Source organism: Rousettus aegyptiacus, unplaced genomic scaffold (genome assembly GCF_014176215.1).
Source record: "Rousettus aegyptiacus isolate mRouAeg1 unplaced genomic scaffold, mRouAeg1.p scaffold_m13_p_7, whole genome shotgun sequence".
NCBI lineage: Eukaryota > Metazoa > Chordata > Mammalia > Chiroptera > Pteropodidae > Rousettus > Rousettus aegyptiacus.
The window spans coordinates 22,696,117-22,713,315 of record NW_023416310.1 but is presented as its reverse complement, the minus strand read 5'-3'; the positions used below and the strand labels follow the sequence as shown (position 1 = coordinate 22,713,315).

General features: G+C 31.2%; 1 protein-coding gene and 2 pseudogenes across 5 annotated transcripts in view; 1 reads left to right on the top strand and 2 right to left on the bottom strand.

The window, feature by feature from the left end:
* The window catches only part of SOS1 (SOS Ras/Rac guanine nucleotide exchange factor 1), a 129,769-nt gene that overhangs the window by 76,390 nt on the left and 36,180 nt on the right, over positions 1-17,199 (top strand). For all 5 annotated transcript variants that reach the window (XM_016162183.2, XM_016162194.2, XM_016162176.2 and 2 more), the window contains 4 exons: positions 1,207-1,317; positions 1,394-1,492; positions 11,466-11,593; positions 12,377-13,032. In XM_016162183.2, the coding sequence (XP_016017669.1) occupies positions 1,207-1,317; positions 1,394-1,492; positions 11,466-11,593; positions 12,377-13,032 (994 nt within the window). The remainder of the gene's footprint in view (positions 1-1,206; positions 1,318-1,393; positions 1,493-11,465; positions 11,594-12,376; positions 13,033-17,199) is intronic.
* Positions 697-815, bottom strand: LOC118605744 (annotated as a pseudogene).
* On the bottom strand, positions 8,615-8,733 carry LOC118605694 (annotated as a pseudogene).

The following is a 17,199-nucleotide window of genomic DNA, read 5'->3' as shown; positions in this document are numbered from 1 at the left end:
ATTTCTGATCTCATGTTGTTATTTAACCTTTTCTTAAAATAATCCAAAAAACCACATAAAGGGTAATTAGTACATAAATATCATTTGTTCTTGTCATTCCTTATTTCTTTCTGCTGTGCTCCTCCACTAGATGTCCTCTTCCTCCTCCTAGAATTACCCTTCATAGAAATGAGCTCTTGCTAGAATCTAGAGCACTATATTTGAAGAGAGAGAAAGAGAGAGAGAGAGAGAGAGAGAGGGAAAGAGTGTGTGTGCGTGTGCGTGTGTGCGTGTGTGTGTGTCTGTCTGTCTGTCTGTCTGTGTCTGTGTATTTTTAACCTAGAATAGGGCACAGGCCACCTACTCTCTTTTTCCTCAGGAGTCATCAAAAATAGATCTATTTTATTAGATATAACTATTACAGTTGTTTTGTTTATTAATGATGGACAATGGTAAAAATTATTGGCAATTTGGATTAAATTGCTGCTTAATTGTTTTGTGAAAACTGTAGCAATGAATTTTAGATGATATAAACTGTTACCTCTGGCTTACAGAAAGTAAAAGTCTACCTCTAAGAAATGACCATGATAAAATAAATGTCTAGAACCAGTATTCTATTTATTTTTATTTTTATTTTTATTTTTTTAGGCGAGGCAACCCTTGGTTGACCTCACAGATTGCAAGGACTTTGTTAGCTTACAAAACCCTTATTTTTTATGCCTACAGTACTTGGTCTTTCTAGGCGGTCTCCCATTCAAGTACTAACCAGGCCTGACCCTGCTTAGCTTCTGAGATCTGACGAGATTGGGCTTGTTCAGGGTGGCATGGCCATAGATTAGCACCAGTATTCTAAATGTTTATACTTTGTCTAGTTGCAGATATCATTCTTTGATGTTCAGGCTACACTTGTTTTCCAGAACCAAAAGTCTGCCCATTTTTATGACCATGTTTGTTAATTATACTCTACTAGAATCCTTTGATGAGGTGTCATGACATATGAGGATCCCATTATTCATCAGGAGGAATTGATTTACTCTCTTTCTTGAGAATATTAGGTTTATTCTTTTAAAATTATAATTAATAGCCATATAATTTTGTTTAGAGGCTAAAGAAATATAATTGTGGTGGCAGAGATGTGCCCATAATTTAGTCTTTCTGTGTTTATAAGTTTTTTATGTCCTACCTTGGAGAAAGTTTATTTATGTTTTACCTTCTTTATTTTCTAAGGAATTGGCATTTGATCCATATGAATCATATGCTCGAGATATTTTACGACCTGGTTTTCATGATCGTTTTCTTAGTCAGTTATCAAAGCCTGGAGCAGCACTTTATTTGCAGGTATAGTAATTTTTAAAACAAGATATATGATGTCTGAAAAGTAAACTTAAAAAAATTAATAAGCTTTGTTTTCTAGTCAATAGGCGAAGGTTTCAAGGAAGCTGTTCAATATGTTTTACCCAGGCTGCTTCTAGCCCCGGTTTACCACTGTCTACATTACTTTGAATTTTTGAAGGTAAGAAAAATATTCAAGTGTAATGCAGTTTTTTACCACCTTGTTTGTGAATTATTATGTGAACATCCATGGACATTAGTCTGTATCTATTTTCTTTCTTTAGTTAAAGAGGAAATATAAATGAATCTGCAAAAGAGTGGCATATTTTCTCTAATTTTAATAGTGAATTTTAAGGCAATGATCAGATTTTTTTTTATCTTGTATATTTATTTATTTATTTATTTTTACATTGTCAGTTATTTGGAAACAGCCTTGGATTTATGCATTCAAGTCTCCATTTTGGGACTGCAGCAGATTCAGGAACTTAGATAGTGTGGGAATAAGGCCAAATGGGGAAGATTAATTACCTAATTTTCATAGCTCAAGTTTGCAGCTATCTCTATAAAAGTGCTTATTATTACTTTAGAAGCAATGAGCTATATATAATCCCAGTAAAAATTTACCATGTGATCACAGTTCAAAATCAATTTAAGAAGCATTCAACAAAAAGGAAAGAGTTTTGCTCCCTGCATTTTCCTGTTATACACTAAAATTAAGAAAAAGTGAACCTTACTCTATATAAATTCTAACTCAGGAGTGTAGCTCAGAGTTATTAACTTTTAAATATTTTATGTATCTAATGATGTCTCCTTTAGATTACAGATAATAATGTCCTTAAAAACATTTTTTTTCTGAAAAATTTAAAGTAATGGATGAGATAATATATTCTTTTTACCCTTTATGAACTAGCCCCATAAAGACAAAATGAGACATGCATTAATGCAATTATTTCTTTAGCTTTAAAAGAATGTTTCATTAAAGTTCTATTTAATGTCATGATTTTGTCATGGAGGATGTATTACTAGAGATCATGTTTGTAGTTTGCAGGTGTAGATGATGAAATGGGCTCTTGATAATGAATTATTGAATGAATAAAAGGTCTCTTTCCACTGTAGTAATTTGGACTTCATTTAGATTTCTCAAGTAGGAATGTCTGATTTGGGAAGGGACTAAGGGAGTTAAAAGATTTAATTATCAATCAGAATTACAGAGATCTTAGGTTTCTGTTCTAGAGTTCAAACAAAATGCCATTTGAGAGCTTTGGTAGTTAGTATAGGATGATTATTTTAAGAGAATCAAGTGGAAGCACTTGGTGTGTAAAGTCATTTTTTACCAAGAATTTATTTTGACAATCCATAGTCGTAATGAGGCATTTGCAGACAAGTTTGTTATTTTGAATTCTTTTTCATAATGGTATTGCTAATAATGGGATTTTTACCAGAGTCTGTAATGAAATTCTGACAAAGGCCATATGAAACCTCAAAGCAGTTATTAATTTATAAATAAGAACAAGAAGCTTTGATGAAGGTTCAGAGAGTTGTAAAACCTAATAATCTTAATAATATAAGAGAAATTATTTACTCCTTCAAGTACAAGCAATTACAATACTTAAATACAGGATTGTGGGAAAGTTTACAGGTAACTGCGAACTGAATGGTGCAGTGAATGGAAAATGTAGAATCAAGAACTGAGAAATGTTAAAAGTAAGAGACTTTCTTTTCAAAGTAGTTCTTTCTTTTTTTAATGCTACATAAAACAAATTGGAAAAGGCAAATATGAATTATGTTACCTCATGTACTTTATTTTGAATTCATCCACTGATGGCCTTGACATAGTGTGCCAAAAACTCTCAGTAAAGAAATATGCTCTGTAAATCCCTTATACAAATATTTTGTATGAATTTGTTAATGGCTTCGGTTTGCTGGTCTTCCAGTTTGGAAACATTTTCTACTCTAGATCATCTTTTTCTCTACTCTTTTTTGTCAGGTTCTATATCTGGTTTAATTGCTATATGCTTAAAACCATTTTTTTTTTTGTACTGCCCATTAGCTAATGTTTTATTACCAGCAACAAGAGGAGATTTAGAAAACATAACTTCTCTCTTAGTGTCATAAAAATAAGCCCAGCAGAAGACTGTCTAACTTTTATTCCCTTGAACTAGCATTCTAAATTTAGAAATTCTTATCCAGAAATGATGGGCTCAAAGCAGTGAGCTAAATGGTATTATATGTGACCACAGATGTTGACTATCTAAAGGTAAACAGGATAGTGTAATTCAAGATCCTTTATAAATAAACAGCTGATTATTTTACTACTTGATTTTTTTAATTTTTAATCAACTAACTCCTGTGAGGGGCATTTATAATATGTAATTTTCTCTCGGGTAAGAATAGAAATGGTTTTAAAGGGTATTTTATTTTCATAATGAGAAATGCTAACATTTTTAATGTTGATCTCCTGTTCAATGTTTCAGGCTTCTTTCTACCCTTCAGATTTTAACTTGTTTTTATATTCTCACATTTTCTCCCATTTTTCTCTCATTTCTTCTCCTAGAACGCCAGTTAAATGTATGTTGATACTCTTTATGTTGTCCCACAAGTCTTTGAGACAGTTCATTTTTCTTAAATCTTTTTTTCTCTTTGTTCTTCCAATTGGTAATTTCTATTGATCCAAGATTAACTGTCTGTCCACTAACTAATATTGTGTTTCCCTTTAATTCTTTGAACATGATTATAAAAGCCACTTTAAAGTACTTCCTAAATCCAACATCTGGCCCATTCGCACTCAATTCCTATTCATTGACTTTATTCTCCTGAATATGGTCACTTCCCCCTCCCCCCAATTAACAACTCTATTCTCTTGTGTTGAGGACTGAGGATGGTTGGAGTTTTGGTGGGGTTGGAGGTTTTTTGTTTTGTTCATTTTTTTTTTTATTTATGATTGTTGGTTTTTTTATTCTAGTAGGCTGTTAACTTTCCTGGACTCAACTACAAATTTGTCTCTTCTGTATTGTGCAGTAGCTGATATCTCTTTTAACTTTTTAGGATTTCCATAGACTGTTTTTACAGCCTGACTCTCTTGAGTCTTCCCTACACATATATGATTTAACAGTCAGACAAGTGTTTGGGCAGAAATTCACCTACCTTCTGTTTTTCTCTAAAAAGCTAATAATAAAAATAAAAGTCACAGTAAAAATAGTGATTCTAAGTCAAAGTGAAAAAAGCTTGGTAACATCATTCACTATCATTTTGGCCTTTTAGTTATGTTGCAGTTTCTATTTTTTAAGGTATAAGATCTTTTCCTTCCTAAAGTACCTCTCTATTTTAAAAAGTTTTCCTTATTTTTTAATATTATAATATTTAATTGGTAATTATTTTATTAATAAATAATAGTATATGATACTTTTAACATTTCATTCTTTTGATGAGACATGTCAAAAACTTTTTCATATATATTTAAATGATTACATTAATTTATTTTCCGTTTTGGCAGTAAAAAAAGACAAAAGAGGATGGAGAAAGCCAATTTAGCAAAATCTGAACTGCCAAATATGGATGAAGTTTATGAGTACTCATTTTATTTTTTCTACTTTTAAGTATTTTGCAGACTTTTGTAATGAAATTTTAAGTACCAATTTTAATTAGCTTAAGGACATCCAAATAAAATTTTTAATTATAAACTTCAGCTAGTGTAATTTTTTAAATTATAAACTTCAAACCAAATCAACAATAAAATTTTTATGTTTTCTCTTCTCTTGGCTGTATTGTTAAAATTAATGTTTGAATTATCAATAGATAGTGTTGCTGTAAATATTACCATTTACTTTTTCTAAAACCTCAAAATCTTATTTTTTTTGATTACTGTACATTTTAGATTGGAAATTTAATTTACTCTCAATCTAATGTCTAAAACCATTAAGAGCCCATTTTAAGAATGAAGATACTCTACTCTGATAGGTATACAAAAAACCGGAGAGAGGATATTTAGCATCTGCTAAAAAGTATTAAAATATTTTAAGTTTTACTGAGATATAGTTTACATACTGTAGTATTCTCCATTAAAATATTTTTTTGTTTGTTTGTTTTTTTAATATTTTAACTCCAAGCTTCTGTAGAGGAGGAAAATTTTTTTCTCATCCTTCTCAGAGTCCCTGGCTGAGTCTGAAAAATAAACTATTAAAGACAGATTAATAGGAGAAAAGCATACAAATTTATTAAATATAAGTGTTACATGACATAGGTGCCTTGGCATAGTGACTATTTTAAGCAGAAGGAGCTTGAGGAAACAGAAGCAGGAAGGTCATTGACCTTCTGCCCTCTTCCTTCTGCTGTTTTCTCAAACTCCTTCAGCTTAAAATAGTCACTATGCCAAGGTGTTGTTTTGGGGGGTAGTGTGTCCTGAACCCCATCACATACTTCTCTGGCCCCCACCCACAGGCCTATTATTTACTCATTAAGTTGATCTAGAAAAGGCAATGACCGCCTTTGCTATATGGCAACAAACCTATTATACCAAAGGTTGATTTTAGGAGCATGAAGAGAATAGGAATTTATGCTGGTCTCATTAGAAATAAAGGGATTCATTGAAGAGAGGGGTTTAAAAAAGAATTGGGGGAATGCCAGCTTATTTATTTTTCAGTTAGCTTTTGAACAACTCTGCTTGTTTATTGTGTAAGCACCTTAAATTCACTTTTCTTAATCAGCAGAATTATTCTTTCTATGCTCATTCTCTCAGTGAGCGGTTCCATAGTCCAACTGGTTGCTCAGTATAGAAGTCTGGGAGTCCTCAACTCCTCTCTCTCATTCTTCATATCACATCCACTTAGTCACCAAGTTAAGTCCTTTTCATTCTTGAAAAGGAGCTTCTTTTGGATTCTTTTCATTTCCTCTCAGTTGTATGTCAGGGCAATGATTATCTCATCTGGATTATCACAAATCTCCCTTTAATTTTTCCTTTCCCATCTCTTCTCTCCCCCTCCCCCAATCCGCTCTTGACAGGGTAACCACCCAAAGCCCATCTTTCTAAAATGTAAATTGGGTAATGTTGGTCACTAGCTTAAAACCCTAATGGCTCCCATTCCCCAGGTTAATGTCCAAGTTCCTAATAAGGCTTACAGTTATGATTTGGTCCCTATTTACTTCTCTAGCATTTTGACTTATCACCTCTCCCTGCCCCTCATCCTTCTCACCCCACCAGGCTCTCCCTGTCGCCAGTTTTTCTCAGTCCTGGTCCTAAAAGTCTCTGAATCGCACATGCTATTTCCTCTGCCTAGTGCATTCTTGTACCTCTGTTTCCCATGGCTAATCCATTCTTATTCTTCAGGTCTTATAGTCATTTCCTTCTGGAAACCTTCTCTGCCATCTGGTCTCCCTTTATTAGGTCAAGGGCTCTTGTGTATTTCCAAAATGCTCTATATTTTCACCATCATAGCGCTTTGTCATTCATTTGTCTTCTCTTTTACACTCTAAGCTCTAATAGCAGGGATCTGTTTGGCTTGCTCACTGTCACATTTTCATTGCTTATAAATAATGGTTAATTAAATATTTGTTAAGTTAATTGATTGAGACTTGATTGCCTTCCCCTGTAGATCTGCTCTTTTGAGTTTATTTTCCCACTCAGCTACTGTTAATATTGTAGTTTTTAAAAGTATACAAAAGACTACTTACCTCAATAAAATTTTTCACTTTTCTCAAAAAGCTTTGAGAATTTTGTTTTTATTTCCTAATAGTGAATTATAAGTCATGTTTTAATTTACATTTTAAGATTTTATTTTTTTATTGTCAATTATTGGCTAATTTAATAAAGATGCTGTTTTATTTAAATTATAATTATGGAAGAGTTATTTATACTATTTATTTATACTGTAAATTTATACTATTTATTACATGTAATCTCTACAGCCTTAGTAATGACCATCTTTCTCAGTTGTCTTGGGTGAAAATGAGGGCTTAGGTTGGTTAAGTAAAAGATCAAATTTTGTTAATATCATTAACATTACTAGTTGAAACTTTGTGTATTGTAAGGATTATCTGCATATATGAAATCATTTTAATTTAAAAAATAATTTTTGGTGGGAAAAGGAAGGAACCGGTTATAAAATTTACTTACTGATGTAAAAAATAGCATGCGTAATTGGAGTTTACAGCTTCTAAATCTTGTTTTAGTTAAGAATTTCGTCATCTTCACCCATAGCTTTTAGTTGTGCTGCTACTGTAAAAGAATAGTTCATTTCCCTGCGTGTCATTGCCGTTCTTGCACTCAGCCTTCAATGGAATAGTTGAGTGATGCCATAGCAAAGAATCAAGGGCAGTTGGTTTAAGGAGTTGGTTTCTGAAATAATTGGATAATATGCCGTGCATCTGTTAAGAGACTAGTAACTTAAATTTATTCTTTGACTGTGTATTTTCTACGCTGTAATCTGCTCTAGTAGGTTATCAAACAGTGTACCAGTAACCATTCTAAAATCCGAATGTGATCCCCATCTTTGCTTGTGTTCTCACATTTTGAGCTCTTTTTATATATACATTATTTAAGATAAAGATAAATCTTTCTTTTTATGCCCTAAGACTTAGACAATTATAATGTATGTTTCTTTGTTATATGTTTTGTCATCCTTGTGCATTGCAGTTTACATGTTTGAATGGAATAGGTTTTATTTGCTGAATATTTTCTAATTAGGTATTCCAAAGTCATTTTAGTTCTTTGAGTAGCATATTGAAAAGGTCACTGGACTGAGAGTCAGGAATCCTGGATTTTGGTCCTGTCTGCCTCTGCCATCAAGTAAATGGCAGTTCCTTCATTTTATATACTTTCATGTTGGAAAAATTAATTTCTAGAAATAAAAACAGGAATTCAAATTTTGTAAAAGAAAATATTATATGTATGTGAATTAGTTGAACTCATAAAAAAAAGGTACAACACTTTATTTTTTATGTATAAACCAATCTTGAATTTTATTCCTCCCCTGAATATAATTGTTCATGTTCTTTTCCAGCTCACAGCTCCTTAAATTTAACCCATTTATCTCTCAAGGTTTCCTTTAGACAGGCAATATACCGTATTTACTACTGCCCTTCCTACTTATTTCCAAAAAAAAGTAATCGCTGGTAAAAGTGGCTTTTTTCTATTAAAAATTTAATATTTATATTCTCCATAGAGCATAAAAGTTTTCATTGTGCAATAGAACATAATTCTCTAAATAAATTTGTTTGTTTGTTTGTTTTTAGGTGAGGCAACCCTTGGTTGATCTCACAGATTGCAAGGACCTTGTCAGTTTACAATCCCTTATTCTGTATTTTTTTATGCCTGCAGCACCTGTTCTTCCTATGTGGTCTCTCATCCAAGTACTAACCAGGCCTGATCCTACTTAGCTTCTGAGATCAGATGGGATTGGGCTTGTTCAGGGTGGCATGGCCGTAGACTCTAAATAAATTTAAATATAATCTCATATACAGCAATATAATCTCAGGATTTGGTAATTTTTTACAATTATTTAAATGAACTGCATTTGTAAATTTAATTGTTGCTATTACACAATGAATGTTATGAAATAGGCGTCCATGAATTGATATTGAATATCACTTTGGTAACAAGAGGATCTGCTTTGTGGAGTCTCATTTACATGCTAATTGCCACTGCTTTGTTTCTGTAGCAACAGTAAGCCACCCCTTTGATGGTAGTTAGCTTGAATTATTCTATACTAATGCTTAGTCTAAATCAGCTATATTGAGTAAAAGGAGCAAAGAATACTTATAAGAAATGTCATTTATTATATTGAAATGTATTTTAGATGCTTGACTAAGTCTATGAAAGTAAAAAAAATATTTAAAAATTATTTCATTAAAAAGTTTTATATTAGATATAAAAAGGTTTATGGGTTTTAAAATAGACTTTGGGTTTGTGGTTTTAAAATATATTAATTTTTTTAAGATATTTGTATATTCTATATGTACAATGCTAAGTTAAATGATAAATGGTCCAGATATTTGAACCATTTTTAGAATAGAATAATCAAATTCATGTCTAAATGAATTTACTTTCATAATTCTTTTTGTGTGTTAGAACTGTGTATTTTGTATGTATGACTTTAGGTATGTTTGCCTGAATTAATAATGTAAATATATCAAATAATAGAATGTGCTACCTATGTGTGTCAACTCTTTTAAAAATTGCCATGTGTCATATTAACTTGAATATTGAGTGATCAAATTCTGAAACAACTAAATGAAATAGGTCACTCTTTAGTGATGCTTTCATTATTATACCATGTAGAATTTTGCCCTTATTGAATATTGTTTTCAGTGTTAGATTATCTGCTGTCTTTGAAGTGTAAACTTGGTAAAGTTAATAGTAACATTTTATCTCCAAAACTTTTCCCAAATGGGAGGTTAATAGTTGAGAATAAGAAAGACGGGAAGTACTTTGATTATCCAAAGCCAGCCTTTGGCCTACCAGTAAAAACCTAGTATCTTTCTTTATGAACACTTGGCCATTGACTTTCATTAATCTAGTTGGCCGTAGTGAAGAACAGTACTCTGAGTAAAAAGTATTTGAGTATTTTTAATGTATATATTTTAAAGTCTCTTTTATTCTTTGGGGTCTATTTTTTCTTTTTGTCCTTATGTTGGAAACTATTATGAAGAGATTTTTATTTTACTTAACACAATTGAGACTGAGTATTTTTCTAAAAAGTGCAGATTATGTCTCTAGTGGAAAATATGGTGAATTTTCAGTAATGATATAAGACATTTGGATAATAAAAGCTGAGCATTAAATAGACATTACAATATGGTATTTATTACTTCTGGAATATTTGAGCATGAAGATATTTTAAGTAAATTATTTTTATAAAAATGGTTTGAGGCATTGAATAGAAATATGTTTACTTTTCACAAGTCATGCGTATACACTTGTGTGTATGTATGCGTGTTTATCACTAATCTTTATCAGTCAAAGCAGAAAGGAATGTATGGTTAATCTTTAAGGAACACCTCTCAAGAACATAGAACCCTTAAAATACTAGTGAATAGTGAAGCTCATTGAAAAGTAAATCTTTATCAATAACTTCAACTATTTTTATAGTTTTATTTCTCAAGTCTTTCCCTTTATGGTAGAGAGTAAGTGTTGTTAAATGTTGCAAGAAAGCTATATCAAGTAAATGTTATGTCTTAAGTTTTCCTTTTTGGCCGTCAGAAACAGCTTTATAAGGTTACTGAATTATTGTCACTCATACCTCAGTTAATTGCTAGCTTGCCTTATATCCACTTTATTCTATTTATAATTAGTACTTATTGATGATGATTATCCTTTTTAAGTATGGTTTTTCTGTCATATGTAGTATATTTGTCACTAATAGAAAATGTATTTGAGTTTCACTAATATGTGTATTTCTAGTTTTACTCAAAATCTTAATGTGAATACTGAGAAAGTTCTTCTTGATACTGTTAATTCTGTAGTAGAATAACATAGAAAACTACCTGTGCTTACATTGTATGTTACCATTTACAAAGTGCTTTGATTTTTATAACAACCCCGTAAAGTAGGCAAGGCAGCTTTTTATAAAACTCATTTGACAGATGGGAAAAGTGAGGCTCAGAAGTCAAGTAATTTTCCCCAAGGTCACAGAGAAGTACAGTCAAAATTTGATCCTAGGTTTTGTGTCTTCAAGTTCCTCTCCACTATATTGTATCCTTCTCTGTATATTTATCTTCCTTATCATCCTCTTGCCTACAACATTAATGTTGGAATCAGAAACCTAAGACTGAATCGCACACATCAAAAAGATCTCATCTACATGCCTGCTGCTGTGCTAATAAGTCTTATAAAGTTAAAAGATAATTTATGTCCCTCATTTATTTTCGGTCATAGATGCATCTGGGAAACTGCACATTACTGCCTTCACAAGTGTGTGACATCTTTTTACACTATTTCTACTCTTTTTTTTTTAATGTGGGAAACTTGGTTGCATGTTGATATGGATAGTAATACATAAATAAGGAAAAGACTCACTATATTTTATGACATTTTAAAAAATTATTGTGGTAGTAGAAAGAGTTGAGTCAGTGTTAGCTTTATTTATCCTTAAATAAAATGAGCTTATTATTTTTTGTCCAAACTGTTCTACTGGTTCAGATATGTCATTTTCACTTTACAGCAGTTAGAAGAAAAGAGTGAAGATCAAGAAGACAAGGAATGTTTGAAACAAGCAATAACAGCTTTGCTTAATGTTCAAAGTGGTATGGAAAAAATATGTTCTAAAAGTCTTGCAAAACGAAGACTGAGGTGATTAATTTTGCTTTTTTATAATCCTCTTTTTCACCTTGAATATTATGGTATAAATTCAGGGATCTCAGTTTCCTTCTCAAGTAAACAATGAAGAAAATAGTTTTAGTGACAAGCTTGGTCTTTCAGAGGAAGTGACATCAAAGCCAAGAGAATTTGTTATTGTTTGAAAAACCTTTCATATTGTGCATTTTCCTTGCATACTCCCAGACAAGACCTCCTGAGAGTCAACTGGTAAGCTGAAGGAGAGATAGAGTAAAATATATTGGGTATATTTATGTCAACATCATTGTTCTGTCAAAGTAAAATTACTAGTAGCCTTTATTTTAGGGATTATATAACTTGAGGCATTAATTCAGATAATATTGCTTCCAGTTTCCTAATTATAATATGTGCATGTTTTTAGCTTTGGGTCTTGTCCACTTAAGCATTTCTAAATAATTTTTTTAAACTTCTTAAATTACTTTTTTTCACTGTATTGGCCTACTTTTTAATATTTGTCATTCTAAATTTTTAGATGCCAAGGTAGAAATAATATTTCTGTAGCTGAATTTGTAGGATAGAATTTTGTCATTGTTCTTTTTAGAGCACTAAAAAAATGTCTCTAATGTGTTGCTTCAGTTTCCAAAGTTGTGCAGTTTTGTAACACTAATATATTCGGAGAATTAGTGAAAACCTTCTCAATGTAACTTTTTAAAATATACTTTTATACTGACCTTTATTTACTCAAATTCTAGGTTCTCTGTCATCTGTGTACTAATAATGTTTTTTCCTTTATCCCAGTGAATCTGCATGTCGGTTTTATAGTCAGCAAATGAAGGGGAAACAACTAGCAATCAAGAAAATGAATGAGATTCAGAAGAATATTGATGGTTGGGAGGGAAAAGACATTGGACAGTGTTGCAATGAATTTATAATGGAAGGAACTCTTACACGTGTAGGAGCCAAACATGAGAGACACATATTTCTCTTTGATGGCTTAATGATTTGCTGTAAATCAAATCATGGGCAGCCAAGACTTCCTGGTGCTAGTAATGCAGAATATCGTCTTAAAGAAAAGTTTTTTATGAGAAAGGTACAAATTAATGACAAAGATGACACCAGTGAATACAAGCATGCTTTTGAAATAATTTTAAAAGATGAAAATAGTGTTATATTTTCTGCCAAGTCAGCTGAAGAGAAAAACAATTGGATGGCAGCATTGATATCTTTACAGTACCGAAGTACACTGGAAAGGATGCTTGATGTGACAATGCTACAGGAAGAGAAGGAGGAGCAGATGAGGCTCCCTAGTGCTGATGTTTATAGATTTGCAGAGCCTGACTCTGAAGAGAACATAATATTTGAAGAAAACATGCAGCCCAAGGCTGGAATTCCAATTATCAAAGCAGGAACTGTTATTAAACTGATAGAGAGGCTCACATACCATATGTACGCAGGTAAGAAATACGAAGTTGCCTGTCACTTTTATTTTCCTGCTTCAAGCCTATTTTCGCTACGCTGGTCATTGTGCCTAAAATAGAAAGCAAACTAACAACAAAAGACCTCTGCATTATCAGAGTTCATTTTCCTTTAACAAAAAGACTGCCACTTTATATTTCTTTGAAATTTTATACTTTTTCATACCACATTTACATATATTATTTTTAACTTTACAACCGGAGTTATAAGTGAGAAAGTAAAGTTACTTGGCTAAATCTACCCAGTTAGAAAGTGACAGTAACAAGACTTAAATGTAGTGAAAAATCATCATTAGGGTCTAAAAAACTATTTTACACCTTTACTTTTTTTTCTTTCTTTTTTTTTTGCTATCATTATAATTAAGATCAAAAGTTTTAATGTACTTCCATCACTAAAATTGTGCTGGTAGTACAGATATACACAGCATTGCTTATTCTTAAATTCCTTTTCTAAAACTAATTAAATTTAGCAATCTTGGAAGTCATTTAAGTTTCAGTACGTTTTGCTTTTTACAACTGATGCTATTTAAGAAAACATTTTCGCCTTAGCAGGACGAAAATGTCCAAACTACCCTAGGAATATTGCTCTAGGCTGAATCAAATACAATGTTTGAGAGGTAAGAAACACATAATGATTCATTTTTAAAGTAAATTTATTTCTTCTAATAAGTAACAATGGTAATCCAATGTTCTTCAACCTTCAACTTTCCTACATAGTAGGAAGTTTGATAATTGTAAAATGCTAAGAGTGTGGTATAGTAGAAAGAGCATTGAGTTTGGGTTTACACCCTCACTCTATCATACATAGTTCTTTAAGGTCTCAGAACCTTAGTTTTTCATCTCAAAAATCAACATCACAACAGCTACCTTAAAATGTTATTGGGAACAATAAGTGAAATACTATACATGAAAGCTCTTTGTAAATAGAGATGCTTTTTCAGACACTGTTTTGATCACAAAAGCATATAAAATCAAATGTAATTTTTATAAATACTATTCTTAAGTAGTTGAATGTGAAAGTTAACCTTCATCTCCATATTTCTTGCCTAAATATATTCCTGTCTCTAAGAGATGTATGTTCCTGGGGAAATTTTTCTTAAATTTTTAAAGTCCTATAAATGGCTTCTCACTTCTGTTTGGAAACTATTCTGGTATTGAATTAAACTTTTAAAGATATTTATTAATCCATTATAATAAAGATGAATACCATTTGATAATGCTAATCTGTTCAATTTATTAAATGTCCAGTCAGAAATACTTATATGGCCTGGAAACTATCAGGGCCACCTTGCAAAAAAGTAAAATTAAGTTTGAATATTTTTATTACTCATATTAAAGCATTTTTATAAATATAATGTTTCATTATCACCACATGTCTCTGTGATAAGTAAGCCAGTGTTTTGTTTTCAGTTTTTATTCAACCTCTAATTGGCAATTCTTTTCCTAGACTTTTCTATAGAAAAATAATAATGTTTTCCATAGGCTGATTTTAAAAGCAGCTTGAGTTCTCTAAGCACATACCATTTAGTAGTAGCAGGCAGCAGCTGAAATGTGATGAATATAATGAAAGAAAACTAGTCTGGGATTCCAATTTTAGTGTTGATTTTTCACCTAGAAACTTTTATAGTCAGTGTATTTATTTTACTGCTTCCGAAATAAAAAAGCAAATCAAGGCACAGGAAATTTAAATAAGTTGCCTAGGATTTTACATGAAAAAGAATTAGATTATTCTGTCATCTTATTTACATATAAAACTTTTTGAGAGATATAAATTTTAGTAATTAGTATATGACCTACCTATTTAGTTGATCTTCATCAACTTCTGTATACTCTTTAGGATCTAGAATACAACTACAAAAATGTTTTATTGAATTACCCGAAATTCGTGGTTGCAAAATACACACGTCTTTGCTACTTTTAAGGAACTTTTAAGGTTCTAAAAGTACAAATTTCTCTTCTTGCCACATCATGCTCATTTTAAGTGTCTTAGAAGACTCACAGGTGTTTTTTTTTTGGCATAAGCTTTTTAAACTGTCCACCATTTACTTTAAATACCTTTGTTTTGAGTTCTTAGACTGTTTAAGGTAAAATTAATCCTTACATTAAATACTAAAAGTCCTAAGACAGAAGTGTTACTATTTTTTCCTGTAGATAAATATAAGTGGCAAGGTGCTGAAGAAGACTTACTAGTCTTTACTATCACAAATTAGTGGTATTTGAGTTTGAAGACATTGTCAGATTGCACAATTTGTAATATAGTTGTTTCTGTAAAACTCGATTGTTAATGATAAAAATTTACACCGCTTGCTGTATTTCACAGAACTTATCATTGTTAATCGTACAAATTTTCTTTAAACTGCTGTATTTCACAGACCTTATAAGCAGTTGCAGAACTACAGTTAAATACTTCTTTTCTGTGGAACTGTGTTTTTAAATTATTTTTTGAACGAGGACACTTAAAAAGAATAAAACATGAGCAAAAATAGCTGATAGTTTTGCTATAAATTTGGCAGTCTTCTCTCCTTAATGTACACAATGCTAGCCAAGTCTATGGACACAATATTTTTGCCATGGTGTTTTATTAGTTACTGTTGATAGTTGCTCCATTTGTATTAATTTTTAGCTTTTGAGAATAATATTTTAAATGGTCGTACTTCTAGTTAATATAAAAGTTAAATTTATAGATTTATAAAACTTTGCAAAGTTAAATATGTCTAAATTTAAATTGATAAGATCGTATTACTTTTTTTAAAGGTTAGTTTTAAAAAAATTTCTTTAATTTCATGTGGAATAAAATTCCAGTGTTGGTTTTAAAAGATTTATGGCTAAGTTTTTTTGACATTTTCCTTTTCTTTCCTCTTTTGAAGCTTAATTGAATATTTTAATTTTCATCATAAATAAATATATTGTGTAACTACAATCCACAAGCAGCTTTCATAAGTTATGGTTTATAGTACACACAAATTAATATTAATATTAGTTTGGGCTCTTCTGTAAGGTCTATCATTAAACATATCACTGGCAATAAAGAATGTATTTTTAATAGACCATCTATAGCTTTATTGTATTGAATCATATGACATTGAATATAATACAGTGAGAAGCTTTAATAACTTATAAGCACTACTTATGCTTATTTTTTAGATTATGGATTAGTCAGATGTCAAAAAAAAACTAGTTTAATATTACTTAATTCTGACTTCAATGTGGCTTCAGCCACTGCAGTCCTTCAAGTGTTTGAACAATAATTTATGAAATAAAGCTATAGATCTCTAGCATTAAATAAGGTGACCAATCCCTCACTTATAGACGAAAACCAAAGAGTCCTGAAGGTTATGTGATTTGTCAGAAATCATATCATCAGGTAATTGCAGAATGAGGACTAGAAATTGGGTTTCGTGACTCTTAATGGAATACATTTTCCACCATGTTACGCTAACTCATACAAGGTGAAGTTTTTTCATTCAAATATAATTTTTATTTTGTATATTGAATAATAAAAATAAGAAATTGCTTGCTTTGTTGAATAGCCAGTAATATAAATGGCTTGTTCATGTCTAGACAAACACAGGTCTACCATGAAGGTATAGTCAGAATAATTTTTTTTTCTTATCGAAATAGGTAATAAGTTCTAACTATAGATAAAGTTTCATTTTAATGCATACATTTTAGTATATAGTTAGATACTTGTCATCATAATTTTAGTTTTTAACAAAACCCAGTCAATAGTCTATTGCTGTTTGCTCTATAAAGGAAAACTTCCTGGGAGAAAAGGTTAAAAGATTCCAACAGGGTCTTACGTGAAATATAATCCATAGCTTGTCTCTCAGATCCAGTGTTTCTGGACATACAGTAATTCACTAACTACATCAGAACTTTATTCATCCCATATGCTGGTGGGTAACTACTTAGTTAGTGGGTCATTCTGAATCTGGCAAGGATATGGAGAGAGACTTTCCTTACCTACAGTAAGAAAGCAGAAAGCAATATGTATAAATAAGAGGAGATGAGAGTAGGAATTTCATTCCAGTTAGTTATAGAAAATAAAGTACAAATTAATACTGAGACTTAAAACAACGTGGGTAAAGAAATGTTTGGTGATGGTATGTCTGTCTGGTTTGATGTTTTATTTTAGAGAAATAAGGT